The 21239-nt window shown below is 45.3% G+C and overlaps 1 protein-coding gene across 1 annotated transcript; it reads left to right on the plus strand.

The window, feature by feature from the left end:
* The first annotated feature begins 637 nt into the window (after nucleotides 1-637).
* On the plus strand, nucleotides 638-20954 carry EMP1 (epithelial membrane protein 1). The gene is made up of 5 exons (XM_005308919.5): nucleotides 638-976; nucleotides 13120-13254; nucleotides 16638-16743; nucleotides 16867-17007; nucleotides 19235-20954. Exons 2-5 carry the CDS (start codon nucleotides 13177-13179, stop codon nucleotides 19393-19395), a joined length of 486 nt encoding a protein of 161 aa, XP_005308976.1. The 5' UTR covers nucleotides 638-976; nucleotides 13120-13176; the 3' UTR covers nucleotides 19396-20954.
* The last annotated feature ends 285 nt before the right edge of the window (nucleotides 20955-21239 follow it).

Below are 21239 nucleotides of genomic sequence, written 5' to 3' on the forward strand. Positions count from 1 at the left end.
ATTTCAAACTCTTTCCTAGTGGGGCCACATTTTTAACAGGAGAGCTTGGTATGGATGCCATCTCCTTGCCATTCACCATCACCCAGACCCTCTCCTTCCCAGTCACAACTATCTCACAGCCCTAAGGTGCCTCAGCCATGGGAAAGCATTCCTGTATTTTTGGATGTCTCTAGTGTGATGAGTGTATTATCCTTTGAAAACAGTTCCTCACACTGTCTCCTCATTTCAGCTCTCCTTCCAGCCTGCTCTCACCTGGACACAAGGAGGCAAGCCATCCCCATCAGGCTCCACTGCTTCAGGGACTGCCGTTGGGGATCTCGGCTCCATAGTGTTTTTCCAAAGGGATCACTCAGTCCCATTCTACAGGAATGATCAATATCCCCTTTCCCTGCTCCCTTCAGCAAGTCCCCCTTTTCCTGAAGGTGGTAGAGAGGTGTGGTGCTCAGTGACTCACTCAGACATCACCACGCCCTATGCAGGGACATTTATTTGTTTGTTTGAGTGCATTGTATCTTTGACCACATTCGTAACTATAGATTTAAAAAAAAAAACTGGTAACCAGAAGTCCGTTTTTGTAAACAGATGCTGTTTGGATGCCTTCTATTACTCATCTGGATTCATGTCATTCCTTTTTCCAGGCTGTGGTCTCTGTACTGTGCTCTGAGTCAGACAGAACTCCACAAGAGATTTCTTTGAGTTGCTGGTTTCCTCCCAGTGACTCTTGACTTGCTGCCAAGGAAGCAGGGCGTAGCTTATTAATTTTTTTTTCTTTAAAGCTAGACTGATTAATAGAAACTCCTTTAAAACGCAGGGAAAAGACACCACCCCATTGCACATCCTGACACAGCAGCAGAGGAAACTTATAACTCCAGCAGGCAGGGCACTCCCTCCACTGCAGCTCTGTACATCAAGAAGACAGGACTAAGGCAAAGCAAGCTCCTTCTTCTAAAGGTGCCAGAACCAGCCCCACTACAGGGTAAGACCTCTTCACAAAATCCTCTGCAACTGCTTTCTCCATTCAGTATCTCCCATTCCTTTGATCTAATAGCTGTCTTTCCCTTTTCCCTCATTTCCATGGTTCTCTATATCTCTGAGTGCGACTCACTAATGGCAAACACTTATGCCTTTATATTTTGCTTTGAAATCCAGCCACACATAGGGCTGAGACACCAATAGAAGGCACTACAGAGTCTGACTGCAATTGCATGCTGCTTGCTAAGGTAACTCTATTCTTGCCTTGAGGGTGTGAGAGAGACACAGCAGAACCGTCTGTGCAGTGTGGAGTAAGGGAGATGCTTGACACATTTTTTTGTTGCAATGACACATTTGCAAGCTTTGGAGTTCGGCGCAGGTCTCTCTGAAATCAGTCCTGATTCAGATTTACTCCAGCTCAACTCAGATCAGAATCTGGCCTTTTTTTTTTTTTCAGATGTCCCTCATGCTTTTGCGTGTGTGTCAAAGCTCTCCCATTTTATTAGTGGTTTGCAAGTCACCGGTTTAACAAAATAATTAAAACTTAAGTCTTTGACGGCAAAAGGGTTGGCACAACTCAAATCAGAGCTGGGAGGGTCCTTCTCAGAATCCTAGCTAGTGAGACTGAAGCGGACCAGAAGTTCTAACCAAAGACATATGAACAATACGATTGCATGTTACGCCTTCTTGGCAGCCAAATCCCAGGGGTTGGGAGTGATGAGAATAAGAGTAAGGCAGACGAGAGAAGTGTTGAAAGCAATAGGAGAGTTGCATGGAAAAAGTGGAGGGGATAAATGAGTGGAGTGGTGGGAGCCTATTGGTGGGAAGTAGAGCATTGCAGAAATTGGCAAATTTCTCACTCAACCCTCCTCCCACACTAAACGCCTTTCCCCAGCAATTCTCTCATTTCCCCTAAATATATTTCAAATCAGCACTGCTCCCATTTAATTCTCAGTCTGTCTGCAGATAGTAGGAGTTTAGCCTGTTGCTGTGCACTTTTGCAGCTGTTGCCTTCCACCCAAGAGGCAGCTGCATTTCAGTGGTGGGTGAAGTGACCAAGACAGAGAGAGGCTATAGAGCTCTTACCGATCCTTCTGGGTGAAAGGCACTTTTGGTAGTGAAAGCAGTTATTTGGTGTTGTTAATACTAAAAATACATTTGAGAAGGTCTGGAGGAAGAAAATAATGACTGAGTGGCCTTTTGCTGGAAGGCACTGGTGAGACTGGCTTTGTTCAGGCGTGCCCTATTTCAACATCTCTGTAATGAGGAGAGAGTTCCTTTTTCTGAATACACACAGCGAAGGGCACGGGACGTGATGTGCCTGAGGAGATGGGGCCAAGTTCATCCCTGGGATAGCTCCACTGGCCCACTAGGCGTCCCCCACAGCAATCCGAGATGTTTGCCAAAAAGGATTTCAAATCTGCCAGACTTACCCTCCTCCTTCCACCCAAACTCTTTGCACAAATGCCTGGGAGGTGGGGGCGGGTAAGTACTGAGACTGCAAAGAGGTTTTTCCTGTGCTTAAACACAGATTATTTCCCTATAACATGACAATGCAGAGCAGCCCCGCTCGAAGACACACAATTACATGCTGCTGGAGTGATGGCTCCAAAATAGTGTAGTAATGCCACTGCATGCTGTAGTGTCTTGGGGTCATTATTATTACTTCTACTACTGTAATGCCTAGAAACCTTAACCAACATTGGGGTCCCTGTGTGCTAGGTACTAGACACACCCAGTGCCTACCCCAAAGAGCTTGCAGTCTAAACAGACCAAGAGAGGCAGGAAAACAAAAGGGCTATTACTTGCCCATGGTCACAGGCAGAGCTAGGCCTAGAACCTAGGTCTCCTAAGTGCCAGCCTGGCTGTGCGCCCTTTGAACAACAGTGCTTCTGAGAGGAGACCATTTCAAGTGAGGGAGGAACAAACCCTGTTTGTTTTACTCATGCAGGCGATCCTGATGGAGTCACCTCAGCCTAGATTGTTCTGCAGGTATTTTGTGCAGTTTCTATATGACAGCGGCACATCAGGTGTGTCTGACTCGGAAGCAGTCTGTACCTTTTGGTCATCCAATTTCAAAACTCATAAGGAGGGGGATTGAATCCCTCCCATGGAAAAACCTGAGGGAAGTGGGCCAGGGATTGTGGGCCCCACAAAGAATCCTCTGATTCTGGAGGAGTGGGGCACAGTGCCACAGGGGAAGCTGACACCACCTCTCTCCCTCTTTGGGTAGAGAGAGCTGTGCACGCAAGGTCCTCTCTGCTTGTATAGGGCCTGCAGGGTGCATCTTTGGGGCCTTCAACTTGTTCCATTCTTAAGCGATACAAGGGCGTGACAATAAAGTACTGTAGCCGTCTGATGGCTTGCAATGGAGCATGGGCTCTGTCTAGAGAGCTTGAAAACAGACCCAATGCCAGGAAATGAAATGTTGCGGATTGGCTGCTTTGGTATTTCGAGAGAGGCCCCAAGGCAGGGATCTTGGGGGTATGCCTGGACAGCAGCTGGGAGGATGCTTCCCAGCACAGGTAGACGGATGAGCTCTGCTCAAGCTAGTGTGGTAAAAATAGCAGTGTGGCCACAACGGTAGCTTGGGATAGCCAGGCGGGGGTCCGGCAGGATTGTACTCAGTGGGTTAGCCCGAGCTGTCACCTGTGCCGCTATGGCAACGCGGTTATTTTTAGCATGCTGGCTCGAGCACAGCTAGTGCGTGTCTGCCTACTCATGCTGAGAAGCCGCCTCCAGCTGCCGTGTAGACATTCACTTGGCTAAACTGACCCAGTATAGGGGAATTCAGACCTAAAAGTGTCCTTAACTTTGTCCATAAGCCTGCTGCATGACTCCCAGGCAGCACAGCATGGCAGACAGCCAGAACCTTCCTCAATATGTGTTCCTGAATTTCCCCATATTGAAGGGAGATGATCTCTGCACTAACACTGCCTCCCCTCCCTCTGCCAGAGGATTTCATGGTGCATGTCAGCTTGCAGCCACGTGTCAGACGTCCCTTGTACAATGGCAGATTTCCAGTCCTCCCCTAAATTCCCTCTGCCTGTTGGGCAGAAGCTGTCATCACACCGAGCACTGTACCTGGTGTGCAATGCACTGAGGAACCAGAATGGGCATCCAAGTGGGTGTTTGCACTAAAATACCCGTGGTGGACCTCCTCCCGCAAGATTGGGCAGCACTCACACTTTCTCAACAGTAGACACGTTCGCTTTTATGTTAGTGTCCCCTTCCATCTGAACAGTAGCAGAAGAAAGGGCAGGTCAGTGCTCAGAGAATTTCATTCCTACTTTCCCTCTTGCTTCTGTTCTCCGGCAAAAAGGAGGGATGAAGAGCTGAGATACTTTGTCTTCTCCTGCCCAAGTGGGGGGTTCACTTCCCATCCCAACATTTGAAGATGGAGTCCTAATTTTTCAAAGCTCTTTCCTGCAAGCCAAGTGCTCATAGAGACAAACAAGAGGGTGCTGAATGGGTTTGGGGGCTTCTTCTTCCAACATATCACCACCCTGCCTGCTCATGTGAAGTTCCCTGCGGGGCACAGAGCGTTCCAGGACACCTCTTTTCTCACAATGCTTGCTGCTCCGAGACTACCTTCTGAAGGAGCATCTGGATGGGACTGCAGTTGCTGGCAGGATTTCTATAAATCTTAGAGGGTTTTTTGAAAAGTGCCTCATAGAGTCATGATGTTTAAGGCCAGAAGGGAGCACTGGATTTAACATGACCCCCCTGTATATCACCTGCTCACTAAACCTAACAAACAAAATTAGACCAAAATATTACAACCCACAAGAGACTAGACTATTATATGCCACAGGCAGGGAATAGGAGGGACCCAGGTGCATCAATCCCCAAGGCCCCTGAAATGATTAAGTGAGATCTACTCAGATAGTCCTGCCAAGTGACCCACACCCACATGCCGCAGAGGAAGGCGAAAAATGCCACAGGTACCTGCCAATCTGACTTGGCGAAAAATCCCTTCCCAGCCCTACATGTGGCAATCAGTTATACCCTGAGCATGTGAGCAACCAACCAAGTGCCTGAGAGAAAGAATGATTGGTGCCACCTCAGAGCCCTGGACCACCCTGTCCAATGTCCCATCTCCAGCCTGGGCCATCCCTGATGCTTGAGAGGAAGGAGGCAAAAAAACCCCAAAACCCCAAATCCCAAATCCTCCCAGAATACATTGAGGGCGGGGGTAGGAAAATCCCTTCCTGACCACTGCTGGAGACCGGCTGAAACCCTGAAGCATGAGCTTTAGAAACATAAGACATAAACTCAGCTGCTATAGCAGCCAACATGCAAAACGCTAACCTCCATGATGCACTTGAAAAATCCTCCCCAAAGCTGCAGCCTCATCCACCAACCCCTCTTGAACAGGTTGCAGCATCACAGTGGAGCAGAGGGCATTCTGGGAGCAGCTTTCCCACTAATGCCAAGTGTGGCCTGCTCTCTTTTGTTTCATTTTCATGGTAGAGAAGACCTTAAGGCCAGGCGTAGAGGATTCAATCTCCTCCGCTTCCCACCCATCCCGCCCCAACCCAATCCCCCCTTGAAGGAGGGATCCTGCTTGTTAAGCTGAAATTTGGGGTATAGGATTTACCCACCAAATAGGAAACACAGTGTCTGCAGCAGGGGAGGTAAGAGTCCTGCAGTGAGAGTCTAATAACTCAGTCGAAGGGCGTGAACCATGACATTCCTGGGCTACATGCAAAATCAATGGGCCATGCTTGCTGAAACACGTTGCTTCATTTTGCCGCCAAATCAATCGGGAGGTTTCCATTTGCCAGCTGTCCACCCCTTGTTTTCCTTTCAAGCCACAGTTATAGCTCCTGGGAGGCCATCCTGGTGATTATTTTGCTGCTGTGTGGACACATCTTCTGCTTAGAGGGTGCACAAGGCAAGTGCCTTTCCTTCCCCACATTGCTCGCTCAGGCCAAAGTCTGCTTGGGCATTATAAACTTTGGAGTCCAACGTCCAAGCACTTGTCATTGCTGAGTAACGTCTGAGCTGTGTCCCTCTTAAGGGCTAGACTACGCCTTGTGGAAGGGCGAGCCAGCAATCAGGACAAGGGGACTGAAGCACAGAACACTCACGGGTGAGGGATAAAACAACGCAAGCAGAGCAAGGGTTTGCTAAGGTGTGGCTGCCCTCTTTGGAAATCACACGCATTGCTGAAGTAAGCCATTTTACTGCTAGGATTTTGCATCAAACACCCAGGAGCAGAGCATTTGCCATCCCTCATCAGATGTCAGGAATTCTTTCCTGACCCTTGTGGAAATCAGTTTACACCCTGTGACAGGAGATCTAATTACCCTGGTGATAAAGAACGTGCATGTTATTATTGTTTGTAACTCCCAGCCCTCTTACAATCAAATAGGATTTATGACCTCTTGCAGCAGTGAAGAGCTAATATACTCTGCCTAAAGAAGTAATGCACTTTAATTTGTTCTAAACTAGATAGCCATTCATTTCACCATGTCCCCCTTAATCTCATATTATGGGATGACATAAAAAAAAAGAGAGCTAAAGAATATATTCACAAATATATTCCCTACTACGTCAGCTCTTTCTTTCTTTCTTTCTTTCTTTCTTTCTTTCTTTCTTTCTTTCTTTCAAGAGGAACAACAACTGGAGGGAAAGGCACAGCAGCAGTGTGCCTAGTTAACCATCCCCCTTCAGTTAAAGGCTACATGGAGCCAGAATAGTCTTCAGGCAGATTTCACGCTCAGGCTTTTGATAGCAGCGTACTGTATTATAACTTTAAAGGACAGTTTATTGGGATCATGATAGAGTCATAGACTTTAAGGTCAGAAGGGACCAATATGATCGTCTAGTCTGACCTCCTGCACGACGCAGGCTGCAGAATCTCACCCACCCACTCCCGCAACAAACCCCTAACCTATGTCTGAGCCATTGAAGTCCTCAAATCATGGTTTAAAGACTTCAAGGTGCAGAGAATCCTCCAGCAAGTGACCCGTGCCCCACGCTACTGAGGAAGGCGAAAAAACCACAGGGCCTCTGCCAATCTGCCCTGGAGGAAAATTCCTTCCCGACCCCAAATATGGCGATCAGCTGAACCCTGAGCATGTGGGCAAGACTCACCAGCTATATACCCAGGAAAGAATTCTCTGTAGTAACTCAGATCCCATCCCATCTAACATCCCATCACAGGCCATTGATCATAAACCATTTTCTATAATATGTGCACTAACACACACACGCACGCGCGCGCGCGCACACACACACAGCCAAACTCAGCTACACTCAAACTGATAAATATGTGCACACAAAAATAAAACAAACACATGCAGGTAAGCTCACAGACATACCCACAGAGAAAATATACACACATGCAAACAAAAGCAGACTCACAGAGACACATGCACAGAAATAAACATGCATACACACACACACACACACACACACACACACACACACACACACACAGAAATCACACACGCATACCCACAGCCTCCAGCCCATCGACCAGACACGTCTATGCATGCTCTTTTCTCTCCCTGTTCCTTTTCATTATTTCACTGTGCGTTCCAGGCCCTCCCAAACATTTTACACATTTAATTAACCAGTTTTAGGAATACAAATCCTGAGACTCTTAACGTGGCAAGGTGCGTATGCTCCCTCCCTCAGTTCCTGAGCTGCCTCAAAGTACCAGCATGGAGTATCTTATTATTACTAATCACTAAGCCACTGAAATATTTCTGTGGCTCCCATTAACTCTAGTTTCCCCTTATCCCCTCCCTGCTCTCTCTGCTTCCCTTTTTAGGCACTCAGCCCCTCCCTTTCTCCCTACAGTATTTTCCTCCAGCGGTGGCTGTTGGCAGCTTGTTAGACCTCAGGCAGCTCTCTCTTCCCCTCCCTCCTACCAAGACAGCTTCGGTGTTTCTGTTGAGGTTGTCACATGAGTTGGCGCTCCAGGGCTTTTCTTCCTGAGAAAATGCCAATTTCTCAGCGCTTGCCTTTAGTACTGCGAGATTCACCCACTCTCAAATGAATCATAGACATCACAGAGGAAAAACCCTGTCAGATCATCTTTTCCAATCCTCCTAGTGCAGGACTGTTCCCTAGAGTCGTTCTCTGGGGCTTTGTCCAGTCCAGTTATAAGTGACTCAAGCGATGAGTCTTCCACCACTTCCCTCGTGAGACTATTCCACAGCATAACAGACCTCACTCACTAATAGAAAATGTTTCCTGATCCCCAGCCAAAACATTCTGTTTGCTCAATTTCAGCCCATTACTCTCAGTTATAGCCCGTTGGGCCACCCTGTGCAATTCCTCTCTTTCCTTTATGTTTACACCCATTAGAAAACTTGGAGGTGGTTGGTATATCCCCGCTAGTTATTGTAAAGCCAAGCTGTGCACCTAGTAAGGCCTTTTAATCACACCCCTTAAACCAAAGACTCCCAAAGCACATGTACACACGCACAGACTCCCAAGAGAGTAGATCTCTCTGCAGAGAGAGCTGCCAAATCACCCACATCTTTATAAAAGGCACCTGCTTTGCAAACTGAGTCAGACAGGTGAATCAAGAGCAGACTCTCAAGGCTTTGTACCATGCTACCTGCACATTGACACATAAACCCTGTGTCAACAGGGCCTCTGGCCTCACTCGGGTCTGAAACAAGAAGCAGACCATACATGGACCATCGATGATGTTTCGCCTTTGTAATCTGTAGGGCCACCAACTCTCTGGTATTGGTTCTGTGGGAAAAATAATAATGTCACAATGGCAGGATGATCTTTGCATCTTTGTATCATGACAATTGAGTCCATCCATTGTGAGACAGCAGGCTCGCATCACAGGGTCTGACAAAACTGCGATGGCCCCGGGGTGCTCAGATATTGTATCTACCAGAGGCAAGCCTGTGGGATAGTTCTACGAATTTGTGATAGGTGACGCATTGTCCTCAGCCACCTGATCGTGGTGATACCATAAGTAGCATTGCCCTGGTGATTTGCTGGTGCCAAAGCAATAAGTTTGTACCAGCTGTAGAGTGGCACATCCAGTATTTTTCTCTTCTGCTGTATACTCTTCGCCTTCATTACCAAATGATTCTGGCCCTGATTAGGGCCATCGGCTCTGTTATCTGTCCTGCTGGTCTGCACTAATTCTAAGGCGGCAACTAGCACTGGTTGAAAATTTTCCATCCAAACTATTTTGCCAGAAAGTTGGGTTTGAACTAAATGATTTTTTCCCCTGAAAAGTGTATGCGCTCTGCAGATGACATTTTTGGGTTTTTTGGTAAAAAAATCGGATATGGTGGTCTTCCTGCCGTCAACTGCAGTGTAGCAGTTGTGCTATGAACCAACCACTGTGTCCTCCCCAGAAGAAGCTGCATTGCAGCAGTTGGTGAAGGGGTCCCCGTATGGGCAGTGTTTGTAAAAGCAATTTAGGATCCTTCATGATGACAAGTGCTATAGGAATGTAAGCTGTTGTTATTCATTTTTAGCACTTCTGTGCATTGATAGCATTCTCTCAGCCATGATCTCAGGGGGAGTGGGGGAAGAGGGGGGAGAATCTCAAGCTACCATCACCAGTACTAAGTCTCTCTTCCATCTCAAGCCATCCAAGGTGAATACCAGGCATATGAGCTCATGTCCTCTCCTCCCCTCAAGTCTGGCATCTTTCAGTAACTGTTCTACCCACTCACCTTGGCCCAGGGACTGATTTCCCATCATAAATGTCTGTAGGGGGCTGCCGCAGGGCTTACTGAGCATTCCACGGGGTCCTCGTTCCTGGACATGACACCTCCCTGGCTTGTGAGATGCAGCCCTGGAAAGGACAGGCTACACCGAGCAATTGCAGGGTTAAGTAATTGCAGGTTTGAATTCTTTGGGGTGAGCCAATGGAAAAACTGGCAACTCCAGGATGGTTGGGACTGAATCATAGTCCAATAAAAACCTGATAAACTCCAATTCCAGCTGCAACTAGATTGAGGAAAGGAGGAGAAAGGATATGCACCCGGCATGTGCTGCTGTTCTAGCAATGTGACCCCACCCAGCTGATGAGAACACATGCCTCACTCCTGCAGAACAACAAGGCACTTTCTATTGTGCCTTAATGAGAAGAAAAGCAGATGTAGCCCAGTCAGAAATGGAAAAGACCTATTATTTTGCTCTCCCCTAATCCCTGAGCATACATGGGATTATTATCTACTGTGTATTCAATGGGCAAAAGGGACAATGAACGGAGCGGGTGGTCATGCTTTTACTCAGAAAGACTCAAAGCTAGGAATCGACATCCCCTGAGGAGCTCACGTTAGGTAGCATGTATAGTGAGAGTGGCCACGGGAATTAGTAATGCCAAAAGTGACCTAAGTAGGACCAATCGTGAGCAGCAAGCTAGATGTGAGTAGAACAGATCAGAAAAAGAAAATTCACAGCAAACAAAAAAACAAAAATTCCAATATCAATTTATGTTTGGTTGTTTTATTAGTGGTGATTTTTTGGGGATTGGTTTGGTTTGGTTGGTTGTTTTTTTTTTTTTTAATTTTTGGGTGGAACATTTTTATAACAGAAAGGTACATTTCAGTTATTTTCTATTTTTGTAAATAAAGAAACATTTAAAAATGAATGTTCTGGTCAGCATGGTCAGGTGAGGATTTTTAAAAATATATTTTTTTTAAATGTCCTTTAACAATTATACATTTAAAAAAAACATTTCCCCCCGAAATATTTTAATTTATTAAAATGGCATTTTCCAATGCAAAATATTTTCAGATTGAAAAAAATGTGAGGACCTCTAGTTATGAACTTCCTATGTGATATGGTGGTAAAGAAAGACCAATGTGGTTTGGGTGACCGTACACAGAGACCTCATCTCAGGGAGCAGGGAAGCTATGATTTCTCACAGCCTATCCGCATTGTTGAGTCCATGTTCTCTTTAATCAATGTAGTTTCAGAATCAAAGCACAGGGCATTCATATGACAGATTATTAAAGGTGCTGGAGGAATCCACTTAGAGCCTGGTTTACAGAAGTGCTGAGTAGCACAGCATCAGTGAGAGGTGTGAGTGCTCCCCACCTCTGAAAATCCTGAAGTCTAAGGAGTTTTCTAGGGTAACCCGAGGGATAAAAGCAAGCCATGGCAAAGAGAGACAGAATATCAGGACCAATTTTCGACTAGTCAGATCTGTTAGGCCGTGGAAGAACTTCCCAAGAGAAGCAGTGGAAGCCCCATTGGTTGAGTCCTTGCAAACTGGACAGGACAAAGCACAGATATTTACAGTGAAGAGCAATCCTGCATGGCACAGAGGTCACTTCTTTCTCCAATTTCTGTAATTCCGGGAATTCCTGTGGGTTATTAGCTAATGCCGGTTTTGGACAAATGGTAAGCAAGTGGGAAAGCTTGGCAGCCCCATGAGGTGTGGGAAAATAGTATTTGGACTGTGATGATACAACCTAGTAATCTTTAAAAGCAGCTCTGACACACACAAGGCTTCAATTAGGTGAAAGGGAAGGAGTGGGGAAGGTGGAGTAAATGAGTAACATATGCCATTTGGGTGACTCTACAAAGCCTTTCTGTATGACAGTCGTTATTACAAATGGTAACTGCAGTATTATATTGCATTGTCACTGCTCCTCATCCAGAAAGCTACAGCTGGATTCCTTGCGTGACTCATCTGGCCCAGAATAACTGCAAATATAAAGCAGGTGTTTAACACTGCTCTCACCTAGCAACGAGAGGGAGGGCAGGAAATTAACTTAGCCCCTTTATTTACCCCCCACACACACACACACATTTTCAGGAGCAGTCTTCTCTTGGCCAGAGAAGATAAGACTAAAGGACCCAACAAGTCTTTGCCATCTCTAATTTCTGTGACTCTAAGTACAAAATACTGATAAGAGTCCTGTCAGTAGGTGAGATTTGAAATCCTAATGCTTTCCACTTGCCACTTTTGTGCAGGGGGAGTGAATCTGTTCTCAATATCAGGCCTCTGCTCCTTAGAGTTCATCATTACAGAAAAGAAAACAGTAGCCTTGGTTAAATAACACCATCAGACCCCGCCAATGCTAGTCCCTAAAATCTTGCTTCTTTTGAAATCAAATATTCATCAGTGACAAGAAACACCACAAGAAGTCCTGCTGCACGTAGGGGAATAATGCAAAGGAATCAGATACATTACATGTGTAGGGTGTCTTAATGCAGTAATATATTAAGCAGATTTCCTTGAATTTAAAAGGAAATCAAGAGTAGCTCTCACTACAGACCAATGCTTGGGATTTTTTTATGGAAACTGCAACAATTTCCATTTTAGGAATAAAGGATCTGAGCAAAGCATTGACTCCAGTTCTTCTTCTTAGCATATGTGTAACATGTCTCAGATAGCACGTGACCAGGATTCATCATTGAATTTGGTCCGCTGGTTGGATTATTAGCTTCCCCGGCCTGGGCTGGGTACTCATGGGGAATGATCCATGCCCCGCAATGACTCCAGTTATCCCATCTTCCACCATACTAGATCCGACCATAGAGCCACTAAGTACAGTAGTCTATTTTCTCCCCCTCTAGAACAGCCCAGTGGTTCATCTATGCTGGTATTCTCTCTTAAAATGGATCAGACCACCAGCCTGCATAGTCCTGTAGTCCACTCCAACAGCGCCCAATACCTGATGTGTCAGAGAAAGACAAATCTCCACCCCAACCGACTCATGATACACCAGACCAACTGGATAACATTGTATTGTCGGGTGGGGGGATGAGGAAAAGGAAATCCTTCCTGACGTCCATGGCCCCAGTGGGCAAGTAGCTCAATTTCCTGGCACGTGGGACTCGAGTATATCACTTTACCCTGCACAGCACCTAACCTTATTAATGGTCAGACATATAGTCGGCCTATTTTTAAAATCTACCCACAGTATCTTCAAAACCCTGCTATGCATTTCCTGGAAGACTGGCTACAGTGGCTACAGCTCCTCTCTAACTACTCGGAGTGATTTGCTGGGGAGTTGGGGGGGGGGGGGGGTTACTAGTATTTTAAGATATTTTTTCAGCGCTAAGCCAATGTTTCTGGAGTGGGTTTAGAACAAACCTGGTTACTTTCTTGCATGTAAATACTGGTTTATTGTAACAAAGTTCTTGGTTCCAGCACCCACCTTTATTTTCTTCTCTGATACTTTTTTCCCTCAGAATCATCTGCATTTGAGACCTTCCCCCCACCACACACACACAGACTAAGAAGCCAAGATGTTGGTGCTATTGGCTGGTATTTTTGTGGTCCACATTGCCACCGTGGTCATGCTGTTTGTATCCACCATTGCCAACGTAAGTAATTCTGCTTCTGAACAAGTCGGTATTGTTGTAGCCACGTCAGCCTCTGTGTAAGCTCGAAAGCTTGTTTCTCTCACTAACGGAAACTGAGGCTATTACCTCACCCACTTTGTCTCTCTGAACAAGACAGGCAGCAGATGTTGAATGCTCAACCCTTCCATGGTTATAACCCCACATCCCATTGAAAGGTTCCGCTGTAGGGTTGCCAGTCTATAGAGTTAGGGAGTAGGGCACCCTCTTTCAGTAAATAATAATGTGCAAAGGAGCTGTTCAGAAAACATAAGGAGCCTGATTCACTGCTCTGTTACTCCAATTTTATGCTGGGGTAACTCCCTTGAAATAAATGGATCTCTGAAAAAAATCAAGCCACTTTAATTTAAATGCCACCCTGAGAACAGAAAAGTTCCTAATCCTGAACTCAAACAGACAGAGGCAGCCTCAAGGTGATGTTTCCACTCCCATAACTTTATAGTAGGAACCACCCGTACACGCCCCATTCAAGAACTAGTTGAGCAAGTGAGATTAATGGAGGATAGTTTTGAGCTGAAATTTATCAGCCCATCTGCCAGACAGTCTCTTGTATAATTATACGGTGGATGCTTGTCTGTTTCTGGAACTAAAAAGTGTTCTCATGAGCTGTTTGGGCAAAACTAACAGTTATTGGTAGCATTTATTATCATCTATATGATAAAATACTACACACAACACATATAAGGACTGGTCCCTGTTCAAACAAAAAGCACTTTGTAGTAGCTGAAATATGCAGCAGATCTATCAACATACTATAAAATTGCAACACCCGATAAGCTCCCACCCCACATGGAGAAAATGGACTAGTCCAGTTCATTGCTCATTCCATGACACAAGATGGCATCTCATTTAAAAGAAAAAACAAAGAGCGTTTGGATAATGTGTTATCTGATTGGCTGAACCAGTTTTAGATTCTTCTGGACTCATTAGTGCCACCCACGTTCAAGGAATAGTATAGTATAGTAAGTTGGTCAAATTCTGCCCTCAGATACCTTCATGCAATGTCACTGAAGTCAGCGGGGCTGTGTGAATATCACAGAGGGCATGTTTTCTCACATGCACACAGATCATTGATCTCTTGTGACATTAAAATCATAGGTCAAAATAAAGAGATTATTGCAAACCTAGGAGAAAAGATTTGTTATATAACACATGCAATTCATCTTCTACCAGGCTAGGAGGAGTTGGCTGCGGAAAGTTCATACACTGAAAATTCCCCAGATTCCACAGAGCATGTGATCCAAGAGCACATACATACAACACAAAAAGGCCAAGTGTTGCTGGGGACTCATGACTGTAAATTGTTGGGCCAATGGCCAAGTAACTCACAGCAGTGTGAATACCAAAAGATTTGCAGGGGAGAGTTTCTTGAGCTGGAAAGAGCTGATAAAAATCCCACTTGGTGTCAAGATGCTGCGGTCTAAGTATTTATTCCCAACAACATGCTCTTGCTCACCAAGTCAAAAAGGAAAACCAAGAATTCTTATCAGAGTGAAGATAAAAGGCTTGTTAAGGAACAAATGCTGTCACATCAGTGCAGACCAATGGTGAATTATGTCCCGTATCCTGCCATACCAGCGGAAACCAATTCTTCATCTAGCCAAGCAACCTACTGGGAAAGCCTAGTGCTCCATCTTGTCGGGTATACTGTCTCCAATAATTGTTCCTTCATTGTTCAAAAGAAAGCACAAACTCCATATTGGAACTCAAGTGCGTAATCTTGTGCCACACGTGGAAATTTCTTCTTGATACCGCCAGCTAAAGAGCTTAGACCCTGAAGGAAGCATATGCCCCCCTCCCTTAGGAATTGTATCCTATCCAGTTCCACTGCAGATTGTTATTTATATAGCGTTAGCACCTAGAGGCCTCAGCTAGGTTGGGGCCTTGCTGCGCTAGGCACTGTACAGACATATAGTAAAATGACAGTCCCTGCCTCAAAGAACTTATAAAGACGGATGCTATTTTAGACAAATGGTCTTGCTTGTATACTCCACTACAGAGTGACCCCCTCCTCCCCAGTCCTCTTTGCAGCAGAAGGGAGGCAAAGGGGCAGGCCACCATTTTTATAGCAGCCAGCCCAGCTCCATTTTAAACTTCATAGCCAAATACACACGAAGAACTCTCCTGTCTTTCAGGGACTTCACCTGCACAGGCAGCAACGCACTCATTTATGTGTAACACAGAGCTATTCCTGTGCCTTAGTTTATGCTGCCCCCTCGTGGCAGCCTCTGTCTGAAAATTATTCAACAGCCTCCAAATCATATTTAAGCGGCTGCCTTGAAACCCCACAACAAGAGGGAAGAAACAGAGCTAAAATGCTCAAAAAACCCAGTGACCTCTCAGTTTATCCTGCACTCTGGTGGTCTAGAGAAGTCTGGCACAGCAGACCTAGACGGGAATAGACCGCCCCGCCTACTAGATTTTTGACACAAAGAACTACAGCCAAAAGAGGGGCTAGAATCTCTAATGAGAGGATATTGCACACATTTTAAAAATTGTGCAAACATGTATTCAGAGTCTAGAGCCCCCCAAAGGAGGCCACCATAACAATGACAAACTCAAAGCTTCAGCTTTACTGTGACATTCCTGCCACATCAAGGCTTCCAGCCAATTGCCACCTTCAGTCGAGGCGTGTCCACCCATTCTGATTCACGTAGGACACCTCCATTGTGTGCACGCCCCATTTGCAGGACACGGAAACTGCTCCCAAATGCCGTCAAAGCCAACACAGCAGCAGCGTAACTAAACACCCACAGTGCAGATGACCAACTAGAAAAGGCTGTGCACAAAAGGGGTAAAAAAAGTCCTGGTTTGTCCTCTGCCGACAATCTTTTTGTACCCCCAAAGCATATGTGTTTTACTCTTATCTTAGCTGCCTTAGCTAAAAATACTGACCAATGTCTATGCAATTATCTAGTCCTTTTCAAAATTCATCCAATATTCACCCAGTGACCTCGTGTGACTGTGAGTTCCACCGGTTAACTATTTCAATTTTCTATTTGTTCTAAGTGTACTGCCCTTTAATGTAATTGAGTGGCCCCTTATTGTCACATTACAGGGCAGGACAAAAAGGAACCTAAGAGCAATTTTCACTATATTTTTGTAATTGAGTCCCCCCCCCCAACTCTTCTTCTATCTAGACTAAACATCTCAAGTCTTTCAAATCTCTTATCCCAGACAACTTTAGCTCTTCATGAGTTCCATGCACACCAGGAAGGTTTTGTCTCTACACAAGCTTCCAGCAGTCATTGTCCCCCTTAGGGCCAGATCAGGTAATAGGCTGGAGTAATCATTGCCAGAATGGTCAAGAGCAACAGCATTGACACAACTGTTTTGTTCCATTTCAGGTCTGGATGGCAGGTACCTCCGCCCAGGGAACAAACTCAACAGGACTCTGGCTAAACTGCGATGCTGGGAAATGCCATCAGATTGCATTCGCTGAAGGGGATATGCGTAAGAGACATTTTCTTTAGGTTTTGATACGACCTGTATAGTTTGAAGGCCTACAGTACATTGTGATACTGACAGTATCTTAACATACACTCTCTCTCTCCCCTTCCACCTCTGTATTGCCAGCTTCCCTCAAGGCAGTGCAAGCCTTCATGATCCTGGCTATCATCTTCTCCTTCGTCTCATTGGTCATGTTCGTGGTGCAGCTCTTCACCATGGAGAAAGGGAAACGCTTCTATATCACTGGAGCCATCATGCTGATTTGCTGTAAGTCCAGTCTCTCTGCATCAGGTTGCTAAAAGGATTAAACGTGTGTGTGTGTGTGCACGCATGTAACACACACCCCTTTCCCTCCCCCTCCCCTTCGTGGCAGCTGGTGGAACCACCAGTCAAGTAACCTTGGAGGCCAGGCGAGCTGTGAGCTGCAGCCCGCGGGGAGAGGCCGGAGCAATAGCTGGGCCCTGCAGGGAGGAGGTGCTGCTTTCCAGAAGGGGAGACTGAGGGTAAGGGGGAGGCCTGCCCCGGGTTGGCCATGACTCAGGCTGTTTGAGGTCATCTGAACCTTTACATTTCGCCTCCCTACTATCAACGTATACAGTTTTTTGGGGGGGAATGACCCCCCCCCATACCTTCCCCAAAGTTGGCCCATGCTTATAGAGCTGGTTGAAAAGTGTCCATCAAAACTTTTTCAACAAAAAATGGCTGTTTCCTATAAGGAATTTTTTGTTGAATATTTGAAGTTTTCCAGTTTTATGCTGAAAAACTGAAAATCAAAATGTTTTTAGTAAAAAAAAATTCAGTTTTCAAAAAACTGATTTTGAGGGGTGAGGGATGAGGGAAGGAACCAAAACACTTTTTGTTTTTCATTAAAAAAAAAAAAGCGAGAAAATTTCCATTAATATTTTTGAAAAAAAAAATCAAAATGATTAAATTTCTTTTGGAAATACTTACCATTTTCAATCTAGCTCTTACACACACACACACACACACACACACACACACAATTAGTGCAACCATCCCCATTGCTGCACCAGTGGAATTCCATTGGATTGAATGGAAGATGCAAGTGTATACCTGCTGGAATGGTTTTGTCCATTGCCTGTAAACTGCTTTGGTATCCCTCCCTCTGGATTCAATGGGCCCTATCAAAATGTCTGAAGGTTTTATCATTGACTCCACCATGGGACGGGTTGTTCTCCACAGCATAAACCAAACAATCCCAGAGCATCTTGCTCCACCACACAGTGGCTCTGATGTAAAATTCAAAATGGCTGTTTCAGGAAAGCAGTCACTGCTTTGGTTATTCACAATGCATGGTCTGGAACACAACAGAGTCTTTCCAAGAAAGAACAGGGATCACCAATAATGTTTTCAAACTGTCAACACCATCAGGCAGTAAGAGGAGAAATCCTCTTGTCCTGCTCCACCCATCCCTAATTACTATTGCCTTTTTGAAAAGGAGGGCATCAGGCATTTACCTAAAGGTTAGATGTATCCAGAGGCAATTTAATTCTCCACTTCAGATTACAGTCTGGTTTATTGCTCCAGGCAGTTATCCATACCAGCCCCCACCTACCGTGTGTGAATCATAAACAGAAGGTGATCTCACCCAAAGCCCATTAAAGTAATGGGAGATTCTGACTTCATCGGCTTTGGATCAGACTCTGACTATATGAAAGAGGGAGAGTACAAGTCAAATATAATAGCTTTTAATCCTCCGGAGCTCCCCACTAGTTACGAATAGATTCCCAATATAAGTGCTGCGCTTGGGGTCCAAGGGTTGATACAGATCACAGTCTTCAGTTGGAAGTTCTTATTGGAGGGGAGGAACAGGGAAAGGAAATGTGTTTGGAGGAAGCAGGTTGTTTGACTTGTTATTGGTTTTACACCTGAGAGTGACTAGAACAGTCAGTAGATAAAGGATCACTGTCAAGATTGGCAAGCCCGAAAATGTCATCCACTTTCCCCCCCCTCGATCTGTTTTCAGTGTGTGCATTATGTTTATGTGGTTTTGTAATTAAAAAAAATAAAAAATGAAATGCCTGTGCCAGTAGCCCCAGTACTCATGAAAAACCCTACAATAGCAAACCCCGGTGTTAATGTAAGAGCACACAACAAACACGTGTGTGCAGCCCCACCTGCAAGCGATCTGCCCAAATGCACACTAGCGTGTACAGCTTCAGCACTCGTAAGGAAGCCGAGACTAACACACCAGAATCTAAATTTGTGTACCATTCCCGACAACTCTGGGATCTGAGTAGCTCCGGTATGCAACTTTGGCCTATCTCCTTCCAGTAACAAACCAGGATGTACTGACCTGGTGCTCACAAGAAACCCTGTGATAAAAAATTAGCATACAGTGCTCAATGCTCACGAGCAGCCCTACAACAGTAAATGGGCCATCATCTTCATAGGGCCCATGCCTGAGATATCCTGCAAAGATTCAGGTTTTCAAATATCTTCCAATTCTTTCTTCCCTCCCCTCCTTCTACAGGGCTGTTCATTTTGATTGCAGTCTCCATCTACACAGCCCGATTCCCACACTACTTCACAGCGCCTAAAGACCACCATGGCTACTCCTTCATATTGGCCTGGATCTGCTTTTGCTTCAGCTTCATCATTGGCATTCTCTACCTTGTCCTTAGAAAGAAATAAAGGCTGGCAGGAGTAAAAGGGGCAGGGGGAGGGTTAGAAATTGGGGATGGGGAGGATGAGGAATCATTCAGCTGGAAGAACTGTTTGGCCAATAACACCAAAAAACACTCACCACAAATGAATCCACCAAAGAGAGAGAAACAGCTCCTCCAATCCAGCCAGCACCTCCTTGATCCTTGGGCCCTGAAGTTACAAACGAACTGCCTTGTCCCCTGAATTCTGCTCTCCTTCCTCGCAAAGTCAGGCTGTGCCTTAAGGAACCACCAGACTCCACATCACCGACTCGGCGGCACCTCAAGGAAATGAGCACTGCATCTTACTTCCCCCCCCTCTCCTCCCTATTTCTCTTTAGCCTGCATTGTGGGTGCGGGAGCGAGAGGTAAGACTTTTTGCCCCGGAGAACAATGGGACAGGCCTTTTGTTACGTTTTTAGAAGGGTTAAAGACATTATATCTGGAAACAGCTCAAGTAGACTAAATTCAAGTTTTTAAAAATATCATAACAGCAAATTCATTGCCATCCTGTTTCCTACTTAAGAAAGAGACTAATTCCCATGAATAAATCGGGAAGAGAGGTGGAGGGAGAGAGGGAAGCATATAAGAATGGAGGGGAGGAACCAGGGAAGGAAGGAGGCAGGCAATGATCCTAGTAACGGAGAATGCAGTTATAACTCAGTGGTACACACCCCAGAGAGTCATCTGGAGGTGTTTCTCCACTATAGTTGGCTGTGTATCTCTCAGGAAGTCCCTATGAAGCCATAAACAGGCAGATTTGTGATGCATGTGCTCTATAAGCCATGGGACTGAAGGGACTTTCCAATCTGACCGCTGAGGCAGCCGGCTTAGGCTCGTGGGAGCTCACTGTTGAAACACTGAATTAGGTTTTTATAACTACCTGTAGGTAACAGATATTTTCCGCTCATTGTAGCACAGGATGGGGCATTAATCACCGACCCCACAGTGACATTGTCAGTCACCTCAAACTAAAAAGACATTTGATGGCAGAAGAAATAAGGCCTAGTAGTTAGAGCAGAAGAATCTGAGAGTTAGGAATCCAGCATTCTGTTCCCAACTCTGTCACTTAACCTATTTGTTACCTCCCAGGGGTGCTGAGAGGCTTTGTTAATTAATGCCTATACAAGAAAAATCCCACACGAAAGGCTGTATGGAAAAAAATAGCGTTGTCGTGTCATAATTGCAGGAATAGAGTTACTGTCTGCATCAGGGTATCCAATCCAAACAGTTCTGTCCCTTTGAAAAGCTTAAATAGTAAGTGGAGATTGTTAGTGGCAAGAGGTCAGGACTCACTGTGGTTATGCCCACAAACTAAAGTTAGGTGGCAACAAAAAATTGATGGGTGCAGGGGTAGCATGAACAGTATTTTCTCTCACACTTTCTCTGTTACATTCTCTTTCCATATAGACTTTGTTAATTCGGTGGACATATTCTAGTACTGTACTTTGCTGTTTCTTTGACAGAGTGTTTATTCTATACAGTCATTGTAAATATTTTGATACAAATGTTTCTAGCTTTAGGGATATAAAATACAATTTAATTCCATTTATTTTACACATTTTTGCCTTTTTAAAAAAGAAGTATTTGAGACTGTGATGGAAGGTCTTGCTCTTCCTGCCAAACCAAAGCTCACTCTGCTATGATGCTGCACTATTACTACATGGTTGCTAGTGCAGATGAGAGGATTTCCCTTTGGGTGTGAGCCAGGCTATTGTGTCAGGTTCTCTGCAACTCAGGCAAATGCTGTTGCACTTGGCTATGCTTGGTTCCCATTTTCAAGCTTTCTTCACAACCATGAGAACTAGAAACTTAGTTGTACCAAAGTTGAGA

This window comes from Chrysemys picta, chromosome 1, assembly GCF_011386835.1.
Source record: "Chrysemys picta bellii isolate R12L10 chromosome 1, ASM1138683v2, whole genome shotgun sequence".
In the NCBI taxonomy this organism is placed as follows: Eukaryota; Metazoa; Chordata; order Testudines; family Emydidae; genus Chrysemys; species Chrysemys picta.